Source organism: Pogonomyrmex barbatus, unplaced genomic scaffold (genome assembly GCF_055798465.1).
Source record: "Pogonomyrmex barbatus isolate J1 unplaced genomic scaffold, ASM5579846v1 scaffold1, whole genome shotgun sequence".
Classification (NCBI taxonomy): Eukaryota; Metazoa; Arthropoda; class Insecta; order Hymenoptera; family Formicidae; genus Pogonomyrmex; species Pogonomyrmex barbatus.
Window position 1 is genome coordinate 7,215,113 of NW_028297098.1, and position 27,398 is coordinate 7,242,510.

The 27,398-nt window shown below is 38.8% G+C and overlaps 3 protein-coding genes across 6 annotated transcripts in view; 2 read left to right on the top strand and 1 right to left on the bottom strand.

The window, feature by feature from the left end:
• Positions 1 to 752: 752 nt before the first annotated feature.
• On the top strand, positions 753 to 4,698 carry LOC105433172 (uncharacterized). 4 transcript variants are annotated; one of them, XM_089085164.1, is made up of 9 exons: positions 803 to 963; positions 1,259 to 1,402; positions 1,469 to 1,619; positions 1,945 to 2,016; positions 2,073 to 2,216; positions 2,565 to 2,952; positions 3,156 to 3,415; positions 3,706 to 4,111; positions 4,308 to 4,698. In XM_089085164.1, the coding sequence occupies exons 1-9, from the start codon at positions 825 to 827 to the stop codon at positions 4,311 to 4,313; spliced, it is 1,710 nt and encodes a 569-aa protein (XP_088941290.1). In that variant the 5' UTR covers positions 803 to 824; the 3' UTR covers positions 4,314 to 4,698. The 4 variants fall into 4 exon arrangements, with proteins under 4 accessions (XP_088941292.1, XP_088941290.1, XP_011646636.2 ...); XM_089085166.1 differs by having other exon boundaries at positions 753 to 963; positions 3,706 to 4,698; XM_011648334.3 differs by having other exon boundaries at positions 1,298 to 1,402; positions 3,706 to 4,698.
• Positions 4,699 to 5,897: 1,199 nt separating this feature from the next.
• Positions 5,898 to 11,352, top strand: LOC105433171 (cysteine sulfinic acid decarboxylase). The gene is made up of 8 exons (XM_011648333.3): positions 5,898 to 6,236; positions 7,919 to 8,103; positions 8,515 to 8,812; positions 9,502 to 9,690; positions 9,755 to 9,819; positions 10,105 to 10,294; positions 10,499 to 10,668; positions 10,731 to 11,352. Exons 1-8 carry the CDS (start codon positions 5,979 to 5,981, stop codon positions 10,975 to 10,977), a joined length of 1,602 nt encoding a protein of 533 aa, XP_011646635.2. The 5' UTR covers positions 5,898 to 5,978; the 3' UTR covers positions 10,978 to 11,352.
• Positions 11,074 to 27,398, bottom strand: part of Sema5c (Semaphorin 5c) — an 87,045-nt gene continuing 70,720 nt past the window's right edge. The window contains exons 4-15 of the mRNA XM_011648332.2: positions 18,449 to 18,656; positions 18,009 to 18,214; positions 17,641 to 17,740; positions 16,829 to 17,037; positions 15,804 to 16,289; positions 15,346 to 15,631; positions 14,629 to 14,995; positions 14,349 to 14,428; positions 13,913 to 14,233; positions 13,238 to 13,646; positions 12,897 to 13,102; positions 11,074 to 12,821 (exon numbers count right to left, since the gene is read on the bottom strand). Coding sequence (XP_011646634.2) covers positions 12,618 to 12,821; positions 12,897 to 13,102; positions 13,238 to 13,646; positions 13,913 to 14,233; positions 14,349 to 14,428; positions 14,629 to 14,995; positions 15,346 to 15,631; positions 15,804 to 16,289; positions 16,829 to 17,037; positions 17,641 to 17,740; positions 18,009 to 18,214; positions 18,449 to 18,656 — 3,082 coding nt within the window. The 3' untranslated portion in view covers positions 11,074 to 12,617. The remainder of the gene's footprint in view (positions 12,822 to 12,896; positions 13,103 to 13,237; positions 13,647 to 13,912; positions 14,234 to 14,348; positions 14,429 to 14,628; positions 14,996 to 15,345; positions 15,632 to 15,803; positions 16,290 to 16,828; positions 17,038 to 17,640; positions 17,741 to 18,008; positions 18,215 to 18,448; positions 18,657 to 27,398) is intronic.

The window sequence follows — 27,398 nt, forward strand, 5'->3', positions numbered from 1 at the left end:
TGAAAATATATTATTAACCAAAATTTTCTTGTTTAAAAAATGAAAGAAAAACGGAACTTTTATTATTATTTTTTATATTTATTATTTTCTTTTGTTAAGTGTAGAAAAAATGCATTTATCTCTATTTTATTTGTTTTTAAGTAACATGTTTAAGTAACATTGTTGTAATATATCTTAATATTACATTACATAATATGGTTACATCGCTTTCTTGTAACTGCGATGCAACGAGTGATGTCGACACACTCCAGACAAGTTATCGTTACCGATTGATAAATAAATGTTAAAGCCTTATACCTCGTCTTCTAGATGGCTAAACATTATAAGACTTATAAGACTTATAAATTTAAGTTACATGGCAAAAAGATTGAAATGACTTAATCTTTTTATAGTATTAGATCTTGTTATCATTTTTATTAAATATATATTTAATAAATATATATTTACTTTTTATTTATATAAAATAAACAATAATAATATTTAGTAAAAATTGCTATATTCCTTATACGTAATATTAAAATAAATGCAGCTATGTAAAACCATTATATGCCAATCAATTATTTCCATTAAAGAGATAATTCTCATAAACAAATATCGGACATTTACTAAACATACACACACGCGCGCGCGTGTGTGTGTGTGTGTGTGTGTGTGTGTGTGAAAGACCGTAATTTCTACGCGTGGGGCATTGTCCGTCAATCTTCATTATAACAAGTTTTCCAAATCAATGTCCAAGATAATGAGGATGCGGCCGTGCGCAATGAAGGACGACGGCCGACTGCGAACTGCATCCTCAGTCCGACGCACTTTGCGCCTCATCTATAATGTGTCGTCTGGTCCGTGACATGACTGATTTATCTTCAAAGATTCACTGTGCATTTATCTTCTTTTTGTTATGCGAGACGAACACGTACTCTCTCGTCTCGCACATTTGCAACACGAGTACGCGGGAGGTTTCTACAGGTAATCGAACAAATCGCATGATTATTGATAGATTAAATGAATAGTGAAAAAATACAGAAAACGCAACTGATGTTATTATAATTATATGCTTAATGATTACAAAATTAAGAAATGACAACGTAAAATGACATTTGTATGAATGCACGCTACTTTTGTCTGAAGTAACTTCAAAAATTTTTAAAAAGAAATGAAAGATAGATCTTCACGCGTAAGAAAGGACTGAACAGTTTTCGAAGCTATTATATATTTTTTTTTTCATGACAACCTTTCTTGCGTGTCTTCAATGCGATTTAAGACATGAGACTGCGAGATGAAAAATCCCGTATGAACGCAGATACGGAACTTTCCTCGACATCCGCGGAGTCATTGTCGATCTTCGAGGAGATGGAGAACCGATTGTCGAATCTCGAACGTAGGATGCGGGCGGTCGAACATCCCGGTAAGAATCTCATGATTTGGGAAAAAAATACACGAACACGCGAAAGCGAAACTTATCGTCTCGCAGTTTGGCAGATAAGTTTGAGAGAGGAAGATTGGGAAGTCTGTGTCGAGGGGCCGTGTAAATGCATACCGGAAATGAAATCCGTATCCTGCTGGAGATATAATCTGCTAGATCTACCCCCAACGCAATTGGTTCCCGCTGACGTGCTGAGGCTGTACGTAATTCAAAAGATAACATCGTCATGTGACGGATATTCAACGATGAATATCCTTTTCAGAAAACTAATCTGAAATGTTGAATTCAAAGGAGCAATATTGTTTGTTTTATATAATTCATAAATAAAATTTCAATTCTATATAATTTATAATTAAAATTTCTTATTTTATGTTGGACAAAACAAATATTCTTTTTTTATTTACAACTTTTTGCGTACAAATATTTTTACAGGAATTTTTACTTTCTCCATGGGTGAGATAGATATCTATATCTAATCTCAAATACAATCGGAATTATCATTTGTTTGATGTGATCCTTTTCAGAGATCTCGGAAGTAATCGGCTCAGCGCTCTGCACAGAGACACGTTTAGAAATATGACGCGATTACATCATTTGTAAGTGATGTAACGATCGAGAAATGCGTATATTCTAATGAAACTATAAATTACAGAGATCTGAGTAGCAATTTGGTTGAGCATTTGGCGCCGAGGTTGTTCCTATCCTTGCACAGTATCGCAAATGTTAGATTGAGTAATAATCTTTTGAAGGAGATGCAACGCAATCAATTTTTTGGGCTGAGAAATCTTCGAATACTGTATGTGAAATATTTACAACTATTAATAATAATAATAAAGAAAGTGGAAGCCGATGTCAAGCAAATCGACAGCTTTGTTGATATTTAAAATTGTTTATAAAAACAAATTGTTTTATCAGTTGTTTTGAAAAAAATGTAAAGAAGTATTTAAACATTTAATATATTATATTATATGTCTATATATTAAAATTCATTATACATATTTAATTCGTTATAGTAAGAAAAAAGATTTATATCAAAAAGATACTAATAAAATATAGTATTGACTATAATTTGAAATTCAATATTTTTTGCTTTTTTGTAAAAAATATAAAATATATTAAAAGTTAAAATTTTTATTTTATTTAGCGACTTATCGTCAAATAGACTTCGTACTTTGTCGGAAGATCTTTTCTTGAGTAACAGTCAGTTGGCTTTATTGGATCTTTCTTCCAATCGCATCTCGTCATTACCTCCCGGTGCATTTCGTGGTCTTGGAAATCTTGACGAATTGTTGTTGAGTAAAAACCGTCTAGTCGGATTGCCGGTTTCGATTTTCCGAGATACTATTAATCTCAGACGCCTCGCACTTGAAGAAAATCGTCTGAAAGAGCTACCTAAGAATATATTCGAATATCTGACATCTCTCAAAGAATTGAATATGCGGAACAATCGATTAATGGAAGTGCCCAACGGATTATTATCAACTTTGGCACAGCTGGAAATTCTAGAAATATCAAGCAATAAAATATCTCGTGTAAATATCGTGTACATTTGTTTATATATCTTAATTTTAATTTTTTACAAATTATAATTCTGCATAATATAACTAACTGCAACACACTATAAAATATAAATATTTTCTCAAAAAAAGATTTATGATATATTATTATAAGATATATTAAATTTCTAAAAAATTATTTTTTTTTTAAGTATTGAATACTTGAATATTTGTGATAGATTGATCCAACAGCATTTCACGGTATGCCAGCGCTTCGAGAACTTCGACTGGGACATAATCATATAAAATACTTGCCACCTGGATTATTCAACAATTCCATATCTTTGGAACGTCTTATTCTTTACGGCAATCGCATAGAAATTCTAGTAAGAGGCGTTTTTCGTGGCTTGTTCAATCTCACCTCTCTTTTTCTACAATCTAATCGACTAAAGATACTGCAATCAGGAATTTTTGAGGACACTCCGAATTTGCGAAAGCTGTGAGTCGATATTTATAATTTTGTGCAAACACATAACATTACCGATTTTAAAATTAATATGTTGTTTATTTTTTAAATTTTCTTATATATTTCTTTATTATTACTATCATAACAAATGTTTCTATTAAAAAAAATGTATATACATATAAAATTGCAATTTATATGATATCATCTTTACAAGTCTTTATGGCAAAAATTACAAATTAAAAATATATTTTGTTTGTATTATAAATTAGAAAAATAATATGTCTTCTCGCATCATATCGTGTATGTTGTATCATACTTTTTAGGCAACTGCAGTCAAATGATCTCTCGTTCTTGCCAGCTGGTAGCATGGACGCCATTTCTACAATTCAACAAGTACGATTAAGCCAGAATCCCTGGCATTGCGATTGCCGTGCCTCTTACATTGCTTCGTGGTTGCGAAAAAGATTTGCCAGCTTCGCGAATCTAACCAATCCCTTGCAGATACAACGGGTTTTAATCATGACAGGCAATTGGAGTATCTGGGAATTTGGGGCTGGTGCAATATGCAGGGGCCCAGGTATATTGGGTGGTCAGTCGCTGCTGCGTTTGACCTTTCATGAACTCTGCGAGGGTCAGTGGGCCTCCATGAAGGGTATCATACCACGATTACCTCTCGATGTTATAGCGCCATCTCTTAAATCGCAAGTCGCGAAGAAAGACACAATTATGGTGTGTATGTATGTAAACCCGATTAAATAAAATATTTCCAATTGTTTGTCATAATTTCATAAAGTAATAGAAAGAAATTTATATATACATATGTAAATTATTAATTAAATTTGATTTAGTATAGAATTATAGCAATAACAATAATTTCTGCTTTCCTTCTAATTATTTTCTTTTATGTTCGTTTATGTTGTTACAGGTATAAAAAAATGCAAAACTCAAAATTTTTAATTTTTGGAGAATGGAATAATTTCGATGGAACGCATGAAACATTTGATGATAACTAATATGCATTTAAAAATTTCTTTTTATGAAAACATGTTTCGATCATGTTTTATTTTCTTTCTGTTATTATAAGAAATGTGTTCAAATTTCTTTAACTATACTATATTTATGTGATAATCCAACATAATATTTTATAATTATAACATAAAATAGAATATAAAATATAAGATTTTTGAATAAAAATACATTTTTTTATTACATTTGATTGTTATCATCTATTTTCAACGTCAATTTTTCGTATTGTTAAACATTGATTTGTAATTATCAAATAAAATTGTAGCGCAATAAATTATGTTTATTAAAAATGACAATTTAATGTTATTATACTATCGCACAATAATAATCAGAAAGAAAAAAATCCAAGGACAAATTTATCGATTAGTCGTTTGTTTTATTTCAGTGGCTAATAATATTGTCCAGAAAAATTCCTGAAAATCCTCAAAGAAGAATAAGTATATTTGCCCAATCAATCCAATAATTATCCTGTCATTAAATTTCTTTATTAAATCTAAGATGAACAGTAATTTAATACTATAGTTTGATTTGGCTTTGTTTTTCATTTATTCATCGATTTTTCTTTGTGCTTCATCCTTACATCATTACACTTATATTAATGTTATATCATGTACTTATTACATGTACATTATATTTTTGTTTTATCTTATCTTTTGTTTTATCTTATCTTTTGTTTTATCTTATCTTTTGTTTTATCTGATCTTTGTTTTATCTTTGCGTTACATTGTATTTTTTATCTTGGTCTTGGTTTATAATTAAGTTAATGGCTTTTGATTAACAAAAGTACTGAACACTAATCTGTAAGAATAATTTCAAATTTTTTAAACAATTAAAAAGACTGACAATATATTTACCACGTTTGCGGAATGCAATTCCTTGTTTTTTTCTTTGAAAGAAACTCGATCAAGCAGTTCCGTTATCATTTCATAAACTGCGGATAATATTGCTTTAATTGACACTCAAGAAGATGACCTCACAATCTTAATTAATGCGTATTAAAATTATCTAAAAAATATCTTTTTTAATCTTGTAAAAAATTGGATTGCTCTTTTTACAATTATTTTAGCTATAACGTAGAAAATTTCTTTCAAATAAAATATCACGTTTAAATAAAACATAAATTTAATATAATAATAATAAAATATAAATATATTAAATAATAATTCTCGATCGTTTTCCTAGGTATGATTACAAAGAAACACATATTTGTTAAAAATTTGTTTCACAACTTTTTATAATCTTAGCAAACAAAGCATGGAATTTAATTAATAGGATAAGCTTATAAATGGAAATGATACAAATGATACAAAATGATTTGGTGAATGATAAAAAAAAAATTTAATATCCGCATGTACAATACGTTTAATCTCGCGTGAACTGTTCGAAATATCTAGAATATATCTAGAATAAGACGTCAGTGATTCTTCTTTTGCATTTTTATGCGATTTGCAGCAGGCAAAGTGCAAACGTGCTTAACTCAAGCGTGACGGATGCGCAGAGATGCGTAATTGGCACGCGTGAACTCTGCAACCAGAACGATGGAATCGCCAAGATTTCACGTACGTACGACATGTTTTCAACGACTGATTCGTTGACAAAGACCGATTCGCTAGTGGTAAGTCGAAATGGAAGGGGCCCAACAAGCGAGTCGATGGATGGGTCGGTCAGTGTACTCTTCGCGATGGCTGCATCAAGTACCAACGGTATACCAACATCAAGTGTCGTCGAGCTGTTGGAGAAGTTCCTGAAGATTCTCAAAGAGGAGCGTGTGTTTGACCAATCCAATGATCAGCCTGTTGTACGATTCTGTTATCCCTCATCTTTAATGGTGAATAATCATTTAATCTTTTCGTGCCTTTTGTGTCGTGCAAAAATAAAAAAAAAGAAAGACATATTAACTTGTTACTACTCGAACTATCTTTTCTCTTTAATTATTTTGCATATTAATTTGCTCGTTTGCTGCAATATTATATTTCTTATATTACATGTGTCTTTTGTGTCGCATTATATTTTTATTACCCTTTTTCTGCTAATAAAATAAGGATAATATATTATCGATAAGAAACATGTGAAAGAGATCGCTTATAATTCGCTTAATTTATTCATTTTGATTAGATGATTAGGTAAAGAATTATGTAAGAAGTTATTTGTAAGAGAGATTGGGGAGAGAGATTCCGAATAAATAATAAAAAGAAAATAATTGGATCAAGATCATTCGAATCGATAGGAATAGGAATTTTGAAAAAGAAACATCCCTTATTCGTGTTTCCCACACTAGTTTCTCTCTATTTTACACAGCGAAATACAGGTCAACATCGATCGTAGTTAATTTTAGATCTCAATTAGATCGCAATCATTATTTATTACTCGCTTAAAATTCACGTCTAGAAATCTCACAGATAATCAAATCGACTACATATTAAAATTGATATTAAGCAATAAATAAATAGTATTAAATTAATAGTTAAATATTTATATTTATGTTTAATTGATTAAATGATTTTATTAATATTGAGTAATATGTCAAAAATTTAACAAGCTCAATAATGTTTCTATTAACGATAACATTGAAATTGTCGCATTTCAGTTAGAAAAAAAAATTGGTTGCTCATTTCGTAATTGTTAAAATTTTGAATATTTTTCTCTTAAACATATCTCTTTTAAACATTAGCTCTCTTTTAAGTTACATTCTTTTTTCGATCTAAAATGACATGTTATTTTTTCGAAAGATTTACTTATCGAAAGATTAATTTTCCCAAAGCAAAATAAAAAATACCAACTTGACTTTGATCAGACACATAATAAAATCGTTAATAATTTTGGGACCAGCCATGAGAATTTTTATACACACATTTTCTCTTCATATGTCCCTCCCCAAAACAATATTAAAAAATAATATTTACAAAAACGCAAGTAGCGTGTCCATAAAATCTATTGAAATATCATGGTGTTTGAAATATTATACGTCTATTCCATTTTTGTCGTACGTTTGTTTACGTCTAACTTGAATGGTTTAATCTTCAATGTAGCGCACGTAGATGATACTAGATTCTGGTGGGAGAAAATATTCCACGGTACGTAAGAGTGGAAGACTTGGTCGTGGAATATTTACTAATATGATATGCATAAGTTTGTGATATAGGTATGAGGTCAATGATTGCAGGCATCGACGCGTAATCGCGTTATTCACCAAACGAATTGTCACTTTTTTAAGGAACTTTGACATAGGATAACGTATCATTTTTTCAGGAAGTTCCTTTGTAGATCGAAGTAATATGAAATATAGAATATTTCGATATCCAAATTAACGAGTTCGACCCTTTGATTACTGAAATTCGAATAATTTAAATAAAATATTATATACATAGAATTGTGTCCCGAAAAGTGAAATATAATTTAAAGTTCATTTAAAGTGAGCTAATATTTTGAAGAAATAATAATTATTTTTTTATATAATATTTATAAATGTATAATTATTTTTTATATAATATTTATAATTTCCTTTTGTAGAAACAGATATCAATCTCTTTGGAAGATGAGCCAGCAAATCATGAAGAGATCGAAACAGCGATACGACAGACTATACATTATTCCGTGAAAACGTCCAGTCCGCATTTTCACAATCAACTTTACGCTGGAATTGACGAATTTGGATTAATTGGTTCCTGGTTGACGGACGTATTAAACACTAGCCAGTAAGAACAGTTTCCAAATTTTAAAAAGATTAAGAATATATTGAATAATGTGTATTAAATAAATGTGTATTTCATGCTGTTGTCTGCTTCTCTCAACGAAACGTGATGAGTAAGCTGCTATTTTATTATCGTCTCGCGAGTAACAGATAACGTTACTAACCCAGTTCGCATCTCAGACGACCTACAACAATCTTAATTAATGATGTATTGAAGTTCTTATCGTTTCATCGGGAAAGTTCGATTCCGTTGGAAAAATAAAGAATTAGATAACTTTTCTTAATGATAATGACTTCGAGAAAACGCCCTTCGCAGTTGTAAATAATGTTGCGCATGTTTGCACAACATTAGTGAAATGAAGTGAAATACAAGAAATTGCCAATTACTAATTGCGACTGTGATCGCTCTTGTTAGGTATACTTACGAAGTCGCGCCCGTATTTACCTTGATGGAGCGAGAAGTGATGCAGAAGTCGCTGGAGCTGTTTGGCTATCCGTCGATGCCAAATGCTGACGGTATAATGTGTCCAGGAGGTAGCATATCGAATATGTACGGGATGGTGTTGGCCAGACATAAGAAGATACCGCAAGTGAAAAAATCGGGGCTCTGTTCCCTAAATCTACCCCTAGCGTGTTTTACCAGCGAAGACAGTCATTACTCAATTCTAAAAGCTGCCAATTGGTTGGGCATTGGCACTGACCATGTGTACAAGGTATGAAAACATAAAATATAAAATATAAAATATAATTTCAAGTCTATTTTACCGAACAATAAAGCTCAATCAACCAGCTGTAGTTGAATAGTTGTGCTAAGATAGTATAATCAATTAATTTTTATCAATGTAGTGAAAAATTGATAAAACTAATCTGAATATGCAGATTAGATTTTTATATAAATTTATTTATTTGAGTATAAATAGGAATTTAATAACAGTTATATTTTATTTATGTATTTTATATTTTATATATGTTATAAAAATGATAATTAAATTTATTAATTATTACTGCAATTCTTTTGAAAAAAACCAAATCAAAACACAAAAAAGTTGTAATGGCCTAACGTTTTTAATTATAATAATAATTACTGTTGAAGTTTTCATAAACAACAGATGTTATGTGCCACGTGTCTAACTTTACATTATTTAATTAATGATAATGCGGAATATATTGCATATCATTGATTAAATAATGCAACGTTAAATTTCAAACGATTGAAGGAAGTTATCTTATCTTCGGTTGCTATAAATATTTTAGCCACAACATCCTGTTATCGCAGTAGTAATACTGAAAAAATTTTTTTTCAATCTTGACCTTGAAAACGTTTAAATTAAGCCTAACCGGATCTTTAAGTTTAGTGATCGCCAGTCATTAGTGTTACACAAGAGTAATTCTTTCACTACAGGTGAAAACGGACGAGTTTGGTCGCATGAAAGTGGATGATCTGAAGAGACTCTTAATAAAGGCGAGGAACGACGGGACCCTGCCGTTCTTCGTAAATGCTACCGCCGGAACTACGGTGCTCGGTGCTATCGATCCATTACCGGAAATTGCCGCGATATGTCGGAACGAGTCACTTTGGCTGCACGTAGACGTTCGTATAAGTATGAAAGTTTAACTCGGGAAACCGACGTAATCTGAATAGAGATCCGTTGCAGGCTTGTCTGGGTGGTACCTTGTTATTATCGGATAAGTACCGGCCGAGGCTGCGAGGCATCGAATTGTTCGTAATTATTTCCGTAGCGATACGTCGCGGAAGGAAGGCGGCAACTCCCATAAAAAAAATCGCTCAAAGTCGATCGATCCGCGAATTACATCGTTATCTTGCTCGGTTGTTGATTTATTTCAGAGAGAACAAAAACTCGATGAACGCGGAGATATGTCCGCGAGAAAGAGCGAGGAGATAAATACTTTCCTTCCTGCAAGAATATTAAAAATTTGGCACTTTTTTTTTTTTTTTTTTGGTATAAATTGACATAATTTTATTTTTGTTTTATGGTTGATTCAGATCAGATTCAGTGTCTTGGAATCCGCACAAAATGCTTGGGGCGCCGTTTCAATGTTCCTTGTTCCTGGTTAAAGGTAAGAATATCCTACACGAGGTGAATAGCGCCAAAGCGGGATATCTTTTCCAACAGGACAAATTCTATGATGTTAGCTGGGACACAGGTGATAAAAGCGTGCAATGCGGCAGGAAGGTAACTTACAAATTCACAATTTTTACAGGATGTGATATCGCGTCTTACTTATAGCAACTCATCATATCAAATCATATAAAAATTTAAGATTCGTCTAGAAAGAAATGTATAAAAAAATATGCGTAAAGGATCAGAATATTGTTCAAACGTTTTTAGGACGTTCTGATTAATTTTTCGTTTTAACGTCTGATAATACGCCTCAAGGTGGACGCAATGAAATTTTGGTTAATGTGGAAAGCCCGCGGTAAGATCGGCCTTGCACGATCGGTGGAACGAGCGATGTTCTGCGCGGAATACTTTTTGAAGCAAATTAAAGAGACTGCCGGTTTTCGGTTGGTGCAGCCTCGCTATCACTGTTGCAATATTTGCTTTTGGTAAGTAATTCAGAATTATCATGGAATCCACGATTGTAATCCACGGTGGCGACTCTTTTCAGGTATGTGCCACCGACAATGCGTAATCAGAAAGAAACTCCAGCTTGGTGGGAGAAGCTGTATCAGGTCACAATTGAGATAAAGAAACGCATGAATATGAACGGATCTCTGATGATTGGTTATACACCCTTACCTCAGAAAGAACTTGGCAATTTCTTTCGCATGGTCGTGAACTGCCAACCACCTCCCACAAAATCGTCCATGGATTACGTTGTCAGGCAGATTGAAAAATATGCGGCTGATTTGTAGAAAAAGAATCCATTTTAGTTTCCTTCGTTTCACAAGCTAAATGTATGATGTTGACGGTAAAAAGTGACATGTGAAACACTTAGTCGAAACACGAAGTCATTAAAAAAATTTTTATCTTTATTGCGAACAAATGCATCGAGTATAGTATTATTCGCGTATACATGTGACCTTGATAATGATAATTTGTCTGATGCCGACAACATCAAACGTTGTTACATAATTTCATGATCATATATTACCTCATATATCATTATCTCATATTTTTCTTATGACGGATTACATAAATTCGCAAGAGACATCATCAGTTATCATAATCAAACTGTTGAATTATCATAATCAAACTGTTGAATAAAAATAAAATGTTCTGGAAGACAACATCGATCTTTCAATGTTCCAAATAAGAATTTTGATTTTCCTTGAATATAACAAAGAAAGAAGATGAATCATTTTAATTTGGTCGCATGCATAAACGTGATGCGCGGCGCGACTCAATGTGAGCCAATATAAACGCAATCGTCGCGCGACATGTATACGTCATGTATATTGATCATTACACATCTTTTACATAATACATGCATTAGCTCCATCATCCTAAAACTACGTTTAAAAAAAAATGCATTTTTTTTATGTACAACTCCATATCATGGCACTACGTTTACTCGATATAAAATTCGATGTTTCCCCTGAATAAAAACAAAAAAGGCAAACTTTTTTTTATCTTCACGCACGCTTACATACAATACATTTTTCATTTGTACAATAATTATATATATATATATATATATATATATATGCATGTATAAATCAATCTGTCGATTTTTGGCAGACCGAGACGTAATCGCGTAAATTCGACAGATGAGGTCTTTTTCTCTCTTATTACTTTGCATAAGCACAATCTTACAAACATATTAAATGTATAAAAATTTATTTATATGAAAAATTATGAAACTTTATACAGATGAGTCAAAGGCGAATGCCCAAGAGTGAGCGGATTTGATTCTCGATTTCATCCGTTTGCATCCTCTGTCTCTCTCTCTTTTAACGAAGAATATATATACAAAAACAAAAAAATAAACTGTTATAAACTTCCTCGGAACATTGACTTTCTCCTTAGGGTTCGCCGAGTTATGGCATCGTACGCCGGACGCATCACAAAATGCCACAACAAGTATCTTGTGTCTTAAAAGACGACGACTGAAAAAAAATATTGTCATATTCCTTTTAAATCATCGAATTTTTGTTATTCGACACTGAACAACCTCGTCAACTTATTTGTGTCGTTAATTGCAACGTCATTAACTCTCGAACGCATCGAAGATTGCGTAAATCGCTTACCTAATACTAAAAACATAATCTTCAGGCACTTGCTTGATTGTATGTATATCGTCTTAACTTAATTAAGTAGATACACTCTTCCCGTAAAAGGAAGTTTGTTTTCACACTTGTCACTTTCACATTCATCGAACGGCAAATCGATCAACAAAGTTTATTCACAGCTGCCAAATGTATAAAATAAGTTTGCGTTTGCCATCAGCAATATTATTTGCGATTCATTGAATAAATAAATCACAAAAGTCACGTGTCTGAAAAGACCATAGATCGCCATTCAGACGATGCTGATATCCGTGCAGATAATTCGCTCAGTAATACTTGTCCTGATCGAGATCGGCACGGATATGTTGCTGGCCGTGACTGTTACGCTTCAGGGTGGCGGATTCGTAGTCTAGACTCTTTGGATATAACTTGGGACTGCCAAGGCCGTTGACATTGGGATTGTTCTTGTTGCGTAGAGTTCCGTTTCCATTGGTGTTGCCCGAAAAACTGGGCTGTCGCTTTGCGTTTACCTACAAGAATTAGCTTCCTTGAAGTATGCTAAGAATTGCATAGCACACAACTAAACACACTCCTTCGAGTCTTACCTCTTTCAACGGCACGGTGACGTAAGAATTCTGTTTACTGATATAATGTGGACTCCCTGGAATGCTCGACTTGCGTCGCTTCACGTAATAGAAGCATAACATCACGGTTAAGGCTATGCCAATGATGAAACTGGCCACACAGCCGCTCGCCGCCGCGCCCACCGTGACGCCCAAAGTCTCCACGCTTGAAGGCAAGGCGTTTACATCTAAAAGAAGCACGTGCAGTGTTTAGTAATACTAAACTTCAATTAATCTTCAATTAAAGATTGTTCGAATAGATTGTGTCAGATATTGCATACATAAGTTGAAATTATAACTTGAAATTATTTCTGTAATCTCACCATTATCCGAGCAGTCCGGAAGGCAATCGCGTGTTTCACGAGTCAGTCCCTGACACATGCCAAGTCCATGCTGAAGACACGTTCGCTTCCGGTGTTGCTGACGGTCGCCATCGCAAGGAGTCCAATGTGACCAAGTGTCCCAACCGGCAAGCGATTCACAACTGGCTATTTCGCAGTTTTCTCTGGCCATTCTTGGACCATTGCAACTTTCTGGACCGAGGCATTCTCTCGTCCTCGTACGCACTCCTATACCACAGGTGGCCGAGCACTCGGACCATTCCGTCCAACAGGACCATTGACCTTCTACTGTATTGCCATTGCCAGAATTCACGTTACATTGATGCGAATTGCAGACTCTGTTCTGTGTACTGAGACCAATATCGCAAGGCGGCGCTTCGCATTGTCTCGTCTGTAAAACGTGGCACATATTTCTATGTTATGTAATTATCAATAAACTAAAATATTTAAATCATTTTGCTATTTATTCCAGTTCATAAAATTATAAACAATTCTTTTGCGATTAATATTTTTATTTATTTATTTGTATTTTATTTTAAAAATTTTATTTTGTAAAATATTTTAAATATAAATAAAATAATCAAGAATATCAAATTTTTGAAATACTTCGTAAAACGATATGATTGGACAAGATTATGTGATGTAATAAATATTTACCCTATGCTGAATACCCCTTCCACAAGGACGGCTGCACGAGCCCCAAGAAGACCATTCACCCCAACCACCCTCGTTGGACTCCACGTACGCATCTTTCCCTCTTAAGCAGGACCCGTCATTCCTGCAGAAACGTTCTTCCTCCTTGGCGAGTTGCACTCGCACGCTCGAAGGATCATACGTCTGCGCACGACAGCTGAATCGGAAACGTTTCTCCAGATAAACCGTGCTACCGCTTTGCAAACTAGAATTCACGGCCAACCAAGGAGTCCATCCGGAGTACCGCTTCGTTTCAGCACATTCATGAGTATTACAATCCTCGATCTAAAAATATGTTTAACTTTAGCAAGTAATTTCCTACGTTTACGTTTTCCAAAAAGAATCCTATTGAAAAAAATCCAAAAGAGAAGACATCTCCCGTAAAAGGCTTAAGACTTGCCTGAAAATCGCATCCTGGACATTCGATACCACTTTTCTTCGGCGATGGACTGTCGCACATTCTCTTTCTGACGCGTATTCCTATAAGATAAGAATATAGTCTTTTTATATAAAAAAAAAATCTTGAAGAATATATTTCCGTGTTATCTCAGAAAGCACGAATATTTAAATTCGCAAATCTTTCATTCTTGGAGGTATTTTTTTGGATGTCTCGAAATGCTAATTAATTTTTGTGCTGTTTGAGATATTACCGCGATTACGATGATATTTAAGATACTCACCGCCGTTGCACGGTTTCGAACACGCCTGCCAGGGTCCCCAGGTCGTCCACTGACCATTTTGAGGCGGCGGATTGGCTTTGGCGGGAACGGGACAGGGCGGCAGATCGATGCACATGATATCGTCGTGATCGTGCCCGACGCAAACTCGTCCGCCGAATGCAGGCGCCGGATTCGTGCAGGTTCGCCGGCGGGTTTTCATCGCGAAACCGCAGGTCTGAGAGCACGACGACCAACCTGACCAAGCGGTCCAACCGCCGTGTACGGTGCAATTTGTCACTCTGACACGCGCACCCGTGCAACTCTCGCCACCGTGCTGTGGTGGTGGATTATTGCATTCCCTGGTCTGACACTGACACGTGTCGATCTTCTGTAGAAATCGGATTTCTAGCATTACTTTCAATTCTATTGACTTCAGGATAGAAGCGACACGTATGATAGAAGCTGTCTATTACAATATTTCGCGAAAATCATTTATCGCTAAACACATTAAGACCGATATTCATAGTCCGTTCTTATATTTAAAATCGTCATAAGTAAGTTTACACAGCTACCTCATTATTGATGGAAATGCAATCTTAAGACAATCTTAAATATAAAACTGGCTAATTCTGGATTCGATTCGTTAGTTCGTTAAATTCACGATCGATTTCCTCTTGAGAAAGAAAAAGGAAATTTTCTCAATGTGCAAGCGTAAATGTAATAAGCAAACATACGAACCTCCGTGTGCTCGCTATGTGAATGCGAGTGAGCGTGATGTTCGGATGATTGTTCTCCTGTGCTGTGCTGGCAGGGCGACCATGGACTCCACGCACTCCAGCCTCCGTCGACAGGATCGGTAAGCACTGGACATTTGGTGACCTCCTGATGCCAATGATTCGCCAAATAATCCTGCTTCGGTGCCTGTGCACACTTCATGAGATGCTCGTTCCACCCGCAATATGGCTCCTGGGCGTTCAAGCACGCTTGACGGCTCCGATGACGGTGACACTGAACGGCAGGTATGCTAAAACGACAAAAGACATAGCGAAACGTAATTTACAATAAAACAACCCAGTAACTATCTGGGGTAATGTAATTTAAATGCTTTTACGTTTCATTTTTCTGTCGACAGTAACGTGTTGTTTACAACGTCTGATAAAATTTTGCAATCACTTGATGAGAGACATTGTTCTTACCGCAAGAGGCCACTTTCCATGCCGACATAGAGACTCTGTGTGTCTTTGAGGAATTGCAACGTCAGCGGTGGCGAGGGCAAGGGTCCCCAAACTTCGACGATGCAGGTCTCCTGCGTTCTAGGCAGGACAGAGATCTTCTTGATCAGACCGGTCGCCGTGGCGACGTAGAGAACGGTCACGCTGCGATGGAGCTTGGTCGGAGTAACGTCCACAGCGATGTGAGTGAACCGCTCGAGAGTCGCGGTGTGCAGCGGTTCCAGCATCGTGCTCTGCACCGCGTCGTCCATCAGCTGGTACCACTGACTGTCAATGACCTGCTGCGGATTGGTGCTGGATAGAGGTCCGCAGCTTTGATGATGACGATGGGTGATCGGTCGTCTTTCCCAGGCGGCGCCCGCGTTTTCCTGATGCTTGAAAGGCCCGTTAAAACTCGCGGCGACGGCCGACATGTCGAACGCACAGATCGCCGAGCCCGCGATGCCGTTACTGCGATGATGGGAAAAAAAAAAGGATTCCATTTAATGCCGGTTTCTTCGCCAGAGTGACCGCGGCTTCCGTATCCGAAAAGGCATTCCGTTCAATCAACGCAATAAAGAACGTTAAGAGGAATCGTGCCTGATATAATGTTAGCAAATTATGAAGTCCGAATAACTTTGGCTATTAAATCGTATAAATCGTTCAACGGTATAAATTTCCACGTAAACATGCCAAGGGAACCTAATGAGCCAGATAGAATATAAATAAAACTGCCAATATTTCGACTATGTTAAATATCTGATTGCTTAATTAAGGTTAAGCAATATCGCTTCAAATCTCTCTTTCATAAGTATAACGTATAATGTTGACTGAGCTTGATGCATAAATCAATCTAAGTCAACGAAATAAAATCTGCGTCGCATATCGCATTAATCAATTTGTCATTTACCGTCTCCTGCGTCCACCTTGTGGGATTGTGCACAGACATAAACACAGACGATAATTAATGCGCCTTCGAATTAATCGGATCGCTAAACTGGGGTACTCACATTGGAGTCGTGAAGGTCGCATAAATCGTTCCCTCTTCCGGATGATAAGCCGCGCCTTGGATCTCATCGTAGTAGAATGGGAATTCGCCAGGTAGAGAACAATTTAAACGAGCTTTGCTGAAAGTCGTCCACACGTCTTTCACCATGTACCACGTCTCTCCACCACCTCGGTCGTTCTTACAAACCCTTGCTATCCTCGAGTATATTTTCTGCAACCATACATCGTAACGTACGTATTCGGCATTAACGAACACGTACGAGTTTCAAGAGTGCCAAAGAGTGCAAACTAACATTCATTCGTTTGATAAAAAAAAAAATTAAAAGATAAACGGAGGACGTTTCCTGGCATTTTCAAATATCTCGCTGACTTTTAATGTTCGAGACGCGGCGTCGAGTGAATCAATCTAGCACGTTGCAGCGAGGTTCAACCTCGCGCTCAATCGTGATCGAGGTATGATCGCGCGCAGCCGGATGCAGAGTGTTTCATTAGAGCTGTCCCTAGGCGGCAATTTCAGCGGCGATAGGTTGAGAAAATGATAAACATCGCGCGAACTAAGATCATGTCGGGGATGATGATTTTTCTGCCGCGTGAGAGAGGAAGATCCGCGACGCGACGCGTTCGTTCGTTTCGAGTAACATCGTAAACGGTTAATTATACGGCTGACGCAAGTCACAGAAGAGACGAGATCGCTAATCGCGCGAATGGCTCCTCGCGTGTCCCGCATATATATATATATATATATATATATATATATATATATATGGAAGACGCGCGCGTGTCACGGCGGATTATTCCACGGCATCGATCTTACCTTGCCGCAGTTGATGTATTCCACGGCGGATTCGCGAAATAGAAAGTACACGTGATCCTCGGTCTCGAAGCTGCCGACGAACTGCGGGTCGTTCAGCCACCTGAAAGGAAAGCGCAAACTTAGAGAGAAACGGGACTCCGCCGCGATAAATATCGACGCGACGCGATAAGCAAGACCGACAATTTTACAACGCATTTTATTACGATAAAATTAATCTCGTTCGTCTGTCGATATAACTGAAAAGAATTTCGTAAGAGTTTCATAGAGATAAAATAAAAGGGGTAGGGACCAAGGAAAATTGACGATACATTTTTCGAGATCAGCTGGAAGCTGCTCGCTGATATACACCTGTCTTCCTGCAAACTCACTTAGAATCGTATTGCTGAGTCCTGAGATTCGGCGAGGCCAGTGTTCTGTAGATCGTGGAATCAGCTCCGGAAAAATCCGTCGACGCGCCGGCGAAGAGCCCACCGGAAGGACCCCTCGAGAGAAGGGCCGTGACATTTGTGTGCGGTGAGTACGGGCACATGGCCACGCCCGACATCTCACTGGTCACGGTTGTTATATTCTCGATCTGCAATGAGAGACTGCACTATGTCTGAACGACAATCGTCTCGTCGTCGTCGTTTCGAATCGAGCGTTACATCCAGCTAATGACAGCGTTAAAAAACTGCTCATTGAAGTATCGGATCGACAAGCCGCGACGATTCGCGATGAGATAAAAGGGAAAAGGCATTTAGGACCCGTAATTATGGAGATTTCATGCGCCCGGGCCCGATCGGACAGAACCTACTTTCGAAGGACGTACCTCTCGCCACGTGCACCACGGGCTGAATGCGTAAGTGCCGCAGGTGAAGAGACTCTTGCCGTTGCTGAGGAGCACCTTGATGTAATTATGACAGTCCTCGACACTCTGGCCCTTATTCTGACAGGTATTGACCTTGTCCTCCGGCGCGGACCAGGAGGCGTGCTCCAGGTCCGTCAGCGACGTCAGAGTCAAGCGGTACAAATTATCCCTGAAAAGACACGCTTTATTTACATTTTCATCGGTGTGCTCGCCATGTGTCATTAAGCATGAGTGTCCCATATGAAATCCGGACTATTAAACCATTAAGGTTTAACCACTGGCCATCTCCGCTCGTTCGTGGCTGTCTCCATTCGTCGCTTCGCGACATCACTTGCCGGTAATATCTTTCAAGCGGAGATTTTTTTTTCTTGCGTTTGTAAACTAAATTAATTCCGCATCTCTGAAAAAAAATCAAGACCGCAGCATTTCAAATGGACGGAAAAATTTATGCCATTTTATTGGACTTATAAATGGGCTTCCTGACCTGGAGAATCAGTGTAACCTTAGATGGGTTTCATTAAAGAATTACTGGAACGTCTCATTGAAAGTCGCGTAGCAACCGGTAATAGGGGAATGTTGTTGGCGATATATAACGCGTATCTCAATTTTAAATCGAGGAAGAATCCGTGACGAGCGACAGCGATAGCGACGAATGACGACGATAGCTTTCTTTATACGATACATATCACATTCAATGAGATCGCCGTAAGCCATTTAGATCTAATCTCATTCAATGATGTTCTCTTCGAAAATATCTGCGTGATTGTGTCTCATTGCCGATATTCATGAGTTCTTTAATGACACGAGTTATTGAATTGATTATGCCACTCTCATTATCCGTTAATAAACATGTAACATACATGTTCTACATTTCTAAATGAATGTCTACAAGTTATTAGTATTCGACATAGTGTCCCATATTGAGAAAAATTTTCCATATTAAATGCGTGCGATAATAAATTCCAACCATTGATAAAAAAAAAATTGATTGTAGAACATATGTAAATGTATATCATTGATGCAATTTACTAAATAACAGAACAAGAGTCTTCGATAAATAAATTAAATTTTTTTTAATGTAGTTTTTAAAATTTCAATATTTACAAAATTACCTTAGTATCAGGAGAGATGCAATAATATATATAGATCTATAATTTAATAATACTTCGCGAGACTAGGTCTTTACGAACCTTCTTGTAAAAAGATGCAAACGAAGAGAGAAAAAAAAATCTCCTCATGAGTCAGGCTATAAACTGACGCGGGAATTGCAAGATTAATGATTTATGAGCAGACGGCAGCCGTCTGAGGATGTCTCCTACGGAGAGCCGATCGGAAAGTTGATGGTTTCCCGTGAAACAAACGTGCGGCTACCTTCGGAGGAATGCGTCCGCTTGCAAAAGGTGACGTGACGAGGTGCCCGGTGCCTCGAGATAAAAAAACCTCGAGGGCAGCGTCACTCGCCGCTGCGTTTCATTTCCGCGGAGCGTTACGGCGTCTCTCTTCGCGGCCGATCTCGAGGCACTCGCGTAGCAGTCACGAAGGCGTACTCGGGTTTGACAGCGGCTTCGAGGAGCCCTCGAAAACTCCTCGGACGACATTCCACGGCAGCCCCACTTGACTTCAATGCGACGTGTACTCACGCATACGTACGCGAGTGCGTATGGCGTATCGCCACCGAGTACGCGGGAGATCGCTCGGCGCGTTCTCCTCCAACATAATCGAACATTCCTTTTGTGCACTCACGGATTTTCGATCTAATATAATAATAATAATATTTTACGACATTTTTTTTCACGTAATAAGTAACGTGATATTATTTTAATTTTTACATTTATATTTTACTTTGAGTTTTTAGAATTTTATATTTGGTTTATTTCAGTTGTGTTTTGAAACAACTGTTGAACTTTGTCACAGTGCAATCAGAGCTTCAGAATTGTAATTGGTTCATATGTTGCGAATTTTTATCCATCATTAGCCGGGTGTTGATGAAAGCGGAAGTAAAATTCGCGTTTGCGTACGCGCGAGAAGACCGCCGGAAGATAACGATCAACAGATCGCTTCGAGAAGCTTGATAAATAAATTATCGTCGGCTTATAAATAATAACGCGCGGAGATATGGTTCGCGCCTGTCTCTTCTCGATAAGGAGAACGACGATCAAACAGGAAGTCTGAACTGTGTGGTCGAAGCCACCGCAGATAAGACCAGTGGATAACTCGATACTCGCCTATGTCCCTTTTAAGTAGCGACGCAGGCGGCCGCGCGCGCCTTCTTTTTCTTCGCTCCGGTGACGATCGCGATACATGTAAATGGAAGTAGCGTGCGATTCCGCTATTCCGCTATGACGGAAAAGGATAGACTTTGGAAGTAGGAGGAATGTTATCACATGCAAAACATATATATATATATATATATGCCGTATTAAAAGTCGACTCCAGTCGCAGGATGTTAAAATCAAAATGCAAATTTGTGCGAATTTTAAAGAGAGTATGAACGTTCCAGAGTGTTCTGAAACGTTATGCATATTTACGAAATTATTTATTTAGCGATTATAACTGTTCGGTGGTGTTATCGTATCAATTTCAAGTGATATAGGAGGGAAATTTCCTGTAAAAATTTATTCGCTCACTTTCAACGATCCTTCCCACTTTCTAGCGTCGCGAGTAAGATGAAGAAGTACGTTCTTAAAGGGACATCGCTTTCGCACGCACACCTCAAGTGTGCCTCATACAAAAGTGTGCTCGTCTGCACTTCTTCATTAGACCGGCTCGATAATTGCGCGCTCAGTGCTCGACATACATAGACCTTTTGTCAAATCGATAAATTTAATTTATTCATGATTGCCGTGCCGCGACTTGCAGTCGAATGTACTGTAGTCCCGGGACACATGCATAAAATCGTCCGTTGCATTCTGCATTCTGCTCGATGCTCCAGGGGACCGTGTCCCGCGGCATTCATTGGACTTCTCTATCAATCCCATTCAGCCGCTAGGTTAACAGTCTCGATCTGCCGCACCGCACGAGATCTTGTTGAGCGCGTCTGCAATACAGGCGAATGTCTCGCGCTTCCTTTCACCAAGAGGCTCTTCGGAAATTTGATTTGAACATCGACCATTCGATACTCAACTTTGACTATATTATATATATACACACACATATAATAGATACTCGGGTCAAGATATTATCGGGGAAGCTCATTTACAGCCAAGTAAAGTTTATATTATTTAGCCATATATTCTTGTAACTTAATTCCTCATGTTTTTAACTCTGTCTTTAATCAACCGAGAGAAGAATCCTGGAGCATATATATATATATATATTCTGTATCTCGATTCACATTTACAAGTCCTTTCCTTCCTTGCACCGGCCGCGCGAGACCGGCGACGGCGGCGACGGAACTCGCAACGAAGCATAAACGGCGCCTACGTGGGCGCCCGCGTCGCGGCAACGCGTGATAGTTCGAGCAGGTAATTATTATTTAAGTGGGGTACACGAGTGCGGGCAGGGCGCTGGTCGTGAATGCCAATTAATAAGCCGACACGGCACGTATCCCGTCGGATCGCAGTCTATTTGTATCGGCAGCCTACGTGCGGCAACGGTAAAACCTAATCGCGTATGCATGGACCAGGGCACTTCAAGCACTCAAGCCGAAGGGATATCGCTATTTCTCGGGCGAGACACGACACCACAAGGCCGTCGGGCGCGACAGACGAGTGAATTATGCCACCTGAAAAAGAAACCGGAGTCTCTCGAAGTCGAACGGGAGAGATAAGTCTCCGTTTCGATAAGACAAAGTTACGTCCGCAGAATCACATTCTTCCACAGTCGGAAAACAATTTTTTATTTCAACAGGGAAATATGTGTTACGTGATGTCAGTAATTATCACCGGCTAATTAATTTTTTATTAAAGATCACAACACGATCACGCGGAGATCATTCTCTCGAATATATTCGTGATATGATTTAAAATGGTCTTCTTGCTCCTTTCAGGAATGGAATCATTTTCAGAGTTCATCGAGCGTTTAATCACCGCGTGCGTGGCTTTCCTTCCAGATTTTTTATCTCGAATGCGGCGTATCGCGCGATCAATTTTGTATCTCGCTGCTGTATCACGTGCAACGGGACTCGCGCGAGACCCAATTTTACGGCAACGGCGCGGCTGGATATCGCACCGGAGTTTTACGGGCGTCAATCAACGTCTTTCATATTTTCTTGTTAGAACATGGGCCCGCGTGCAAAGTAGGCGGGCAGTAAAGCGAACCCGATGTTACTGTCGTCGCATGACACGTTGAAACACCTCGATCGCGGGAACGTAACGAGATACGAGAGCCGGTATTGTCATACGCGCCGTTTATTCCAAGAGTGGCGCACGTCGGGTTTTGCAATATATAAATGCATTTAAATGTGATGGTAGGTATAAACGATCCTCGTGCGTCTACCTCGGCCAAGATTCGCAAACGTTTGAGTTGCACTGCTTTACAAAATAAACGACGTGCAATCAGCCGTTCCGCGAAACAGTTATGTTATCTTCGTGAAAAGAGGAGCAACAAAACTGCAAAATTAATCAACGTGAAGGAGAAATTGAAATTACGACATACGTAATATTTCTTTTTTCGCGAGGTAAAAAAAAAGTCTAAAACTTATATGTACTACAGGTCGTGATGCAAAATGCGTAAAATTTCAGTCGAAATATTCTTATTGTAAAAAAAATGCAGATTTGCTTTTCGTTCAAACGCGAAAATTTGCCTAACTCGATCCGCTCGATTACGAAAGAAAGAATTTTCGTCGTCACTCCGTCGTCGTCCCACGAACAAGTGAGTCGTAAGTAGGTAACGTTCCGTACAACGTAAACGTTGTTTATTGGCCGAGTGGCCACATTGAAACAGATTACTTCCTGCTCAGTGGACAAATATCCCCTTTCGCCTCTCCCCCCCTTTCTCGTTGTGTAAACGAATGTGATGATGACCGCGCCATTGTGCCGCACCGTACGCGGATCCTCCTTATTGCGCGACCGTAATTCGCGCCTCGCGCCTCGAGAAAACTCTCCGAGTGGCAGTTTGCGGCTCGTTGTCTCATAATAATTGGCTCATTATTGCGGCGCGAGAATAGACATGCGCGCTCCCGCGACGATTAAGTTCAGGCGCGTTTGTCGAATCGATTTTCCCTCGTGCCCTCGTTTCGCCCTCGTCACGTCAATCCCGTTGTCCCATCGTCCCATTTGAAAGCCTCCACCAAAAGAATCCCACTCTATCGTGGAATATTTAATTCGTGTTACGCAATTTAAATCATGTAATAAACCGATTGAACTAATTGAATTTTATTCACTAAAAGATATTGCAATGAAAATACTACAATGCAAATACTGGGATGCAAACACGAAATCACTGCGAAATATATTTAATTTTTATCTTAGCAATTTGAACTTTGTAAATATTGCACACCGTCTTTTGTTTTCTATTAATTATTTAAAAATTAAAATGTCTACATCTATTTGTTGCGTTGAGAGCTTGTGTAAACTATAAAAGGTGGTACTCAGTCAGCGTGTATCCGGCGATTCGAAATCGGGTTAATTTAACTCGTGTACTTTCCAACGTGCACACATGCGATACAAGTTAAGGATGCTGTGGACCAGTCTGTCGCATAAATCTCAACCCGATTCGACGAAATGCTAATTACCGACGTATACACCGCCGCGATAAAAATCGCCCGCGAACCTGTAAGTGTGCGGAACGCTCGAAATATTACGCGATAAATAACCGGATACGAATAAAGCGGTTTCCACTTTTAACTCGTTCGTTAAGAAAAAATATCGATGCAATCCAAGACCGCCTAGTAACGCCAATTCCAATAGAATCTCCAATAGAACGCTCTCGTCACGTCGCGGCGACTTAATTTACATTACGGTTCGCGTTAATTAATGTACTTTCACTCTTTCGCGATATTCCTCAAATCGAAACAATCGATAAAACGACGTACCGAAGGGATGAGTACTTAATCCGTGTAATGCTTTTCTGAGAATAAATCTATGATTAATCATACATGATATTACATCGTGAAACGATTACTTACACGTAATGACGATGATTACTAATTCATATTAATAGAAATTGCGTGATGAGTGAAAATTATGTGATCAATACGTGGAAACGTAGCGGAAAGACAACGTATTATTAATTATTATACCATATATTTTAAATAGTAAAATTGCGGCCAAGGCTCCAAAGGCTTATTATTAAAAGATCGATACGATCGACCAAGACTTTGATTAAAATTAGATATTAATTCAAGCTTGCAGATTATTAAAGCTGTTGATCAAAAACGCACATTCTTCCAAAAAACTGCAGATGTTAAACTGCAGATTTGTTTGGCGTATATAAGAAAGAATGCCAAGTCCAATACTTATAAGATTTCCCATAAGATTTCTACGAGCGAAGAATGCGAAATCGCGATTATCGATGACACGGAATTAACCAACGTTCGGCGAGGAAGATAAGTCGCCGGCGATATGTCACCTTAGAAATATCGTCCTAGGACGGGGCTAGAAAGGCGACTCAGCGATAAACGTAATTATTTGCGACAGGGCCAGATGTCTATGTTGCTGCATGCGTTTGTAAACCTCTTTTCTTTCATCGTGCAGTTCGGGAAAGGTAAGCTCTCTCTCTCTCTCTCTCTCTCTCTCTCTCTCGACGATATGCTGATCCATCGATACGCTTCTCTATTACCTGTCAGCAGCGAGAGACCGCTCGATAAACTTCGAGACCCAGTGACGTCATGGTTGGTGCACACGGGAATTAAGTAGGAATGCAAATTGTGGCGCCGAGCGAGCGAGTGGACTCGCGTTCGTCGTGTCGCGTTCAGGACAAACGGCTAAACGCTACGGTAAGAGCGAGTGCACGCACGCACGCACGCACGCACGCATTCACGCGCGCACGCGCGCACGTATGCATACATGCCCGCATGTGCACTTGTATTCGCCTGCATGCGCTATACAGCGAGCGCGATTGAAGGGAACGTGCCGGAGGGAACGAGCTAGAAAAGCGCGCAGCCACACGACGAGGGGAATGGGACTGAAGGGCGAGTTGGATTCTGAGTGGATTTTATCTGTCTACATTTTACGCAAACGCAGACATTTCGCGTAACAATCTCTTTCTTACATGAATAAATATGCAATTACAACCGCGGTCTCTCGACTTATATATATATTTGCATTTAATCTCCATCATTCTCCGATTCGGTAATACATCGTCCCGAGAGCCTTGGGAGAGCGTGCTCGACTCGGAAGAGGTTTCCGAGAGGATCTCTGTCTCTTTCGGTTTTCCCACGCTCGCGTTACTCGCGTGCCAGTTCGATTTTTTTCCTTCCTTCCTGCGGAATCGTCGAAGCCAGGCGAAGGCCTGCTCCGGCGATAAATCTAACGCGGCCAACGAAATCCGTGGGCTGGCACGCATTGCGGCCCACGGACTACACATGCCAACGGGTCTCGCGCGCACAGAATAGGATACGATATTCTCATTGGATCGAACGACCCGAGCGCGAACGAAGAGGAGCTTTCAGCTGCTAAATCGGGCGAGCGTTATCAGTGGTATCCAGCGAGTGGTTCACCGCACTCCTCGGGATCTCGGGTTCGCGCGAGAGATCGCGTGCATTAAAATTCCCGTGAAATATTCGGCGATATATTACGCTACCCGGGAATACATTTTATACAGGTGTACGGGGGGAGATTTAATCGTATACACGGGAGAAGGGAGGGGGGGGGGAGGAACGCGTTTATATCAGCACTAAATATAACTGTAACTTTCGAAATATAATTTCAGGGAATATTTCATGAGATACACTTTAACACATAAAGGTATTTTTATATACAACATCTTATTAAATATTACTTTGAAATTGCATGTCAACCGCAACCGACGACAGCGAAATTTACTAACGTTACGGGAAGATCATTGTGAGAAGTATATACGGTTTGAGATTTATTTTTATTATTCTATTCTTTTTTATTATTCTTTATTATTTTTTTTTATAAATATTATAAATCTGGAAAACATATAAAATATGTATAACATGTCGTAGTGATCCGCTTATCGAGAGCTTCGTTATTTTCTTCTTGACGAGAAAAAGTATTTATTATAGTCCTTGCCATTATCTTGTTTCATTTCTAAGAGCTTCGGAGGAGGGGGGGGAGGAGAAGAATAATGTGCAGTATAATATCGAATTGCTCTCGTTCTTACGCAAATCTGCTCTCTTTAGGCCGAAGGACAAGTACGAAATTAGACAAATCCAGATCAGCTGGAGAACTCGCTCGCGGGTCCAGGTACGGTAATCCTACCACTCGCAAACGTTCAATATTTGCAGAGGGCTCGCGGACAGGAGATCGTGTCTCCTCCTCTTCCTCGTGAAGGAGTTAACAACAGCATCTGAGACGAGATCTCTCGCGATGCGAAACACGTCGGCGAAACACGAAGGTACACCCGACGCGACGCGGCGCGGCGCGGCGCGGCTCGATGATTTTCTTCGTGGATCGTGACGCGTCGTCGGGCTAGTATACGCCGCGTGGAATAATAAATTCTATTCGCCATATTTTTTTTTTTTTTTTTATACATAGAGAGTCGAGACGACTCGAGCGAGAGGCAAGAACGAGAGGCGCGCGTCCCCGCGCTCATCGCTCGTGATCCCGAATCGGAATCTACGATTTTGCCGCGTCGTAAACGTGAACGGCATCACAACGATAACCGAGACTCGTCGTTATCCGTCCTCTTCGTTCTACGTGCCCTCGATTTTCTGTACCCCCTCCTGCTTGGAAGTCGTTTGGCGCCGATGTATACTTGACTGTTTCTCGAGAGGAAGAAAAAGTGGACATCGGGACAATGCCTTCCACCACCGTGAATCTCTCTCCGGAGCGATCTCTACTCC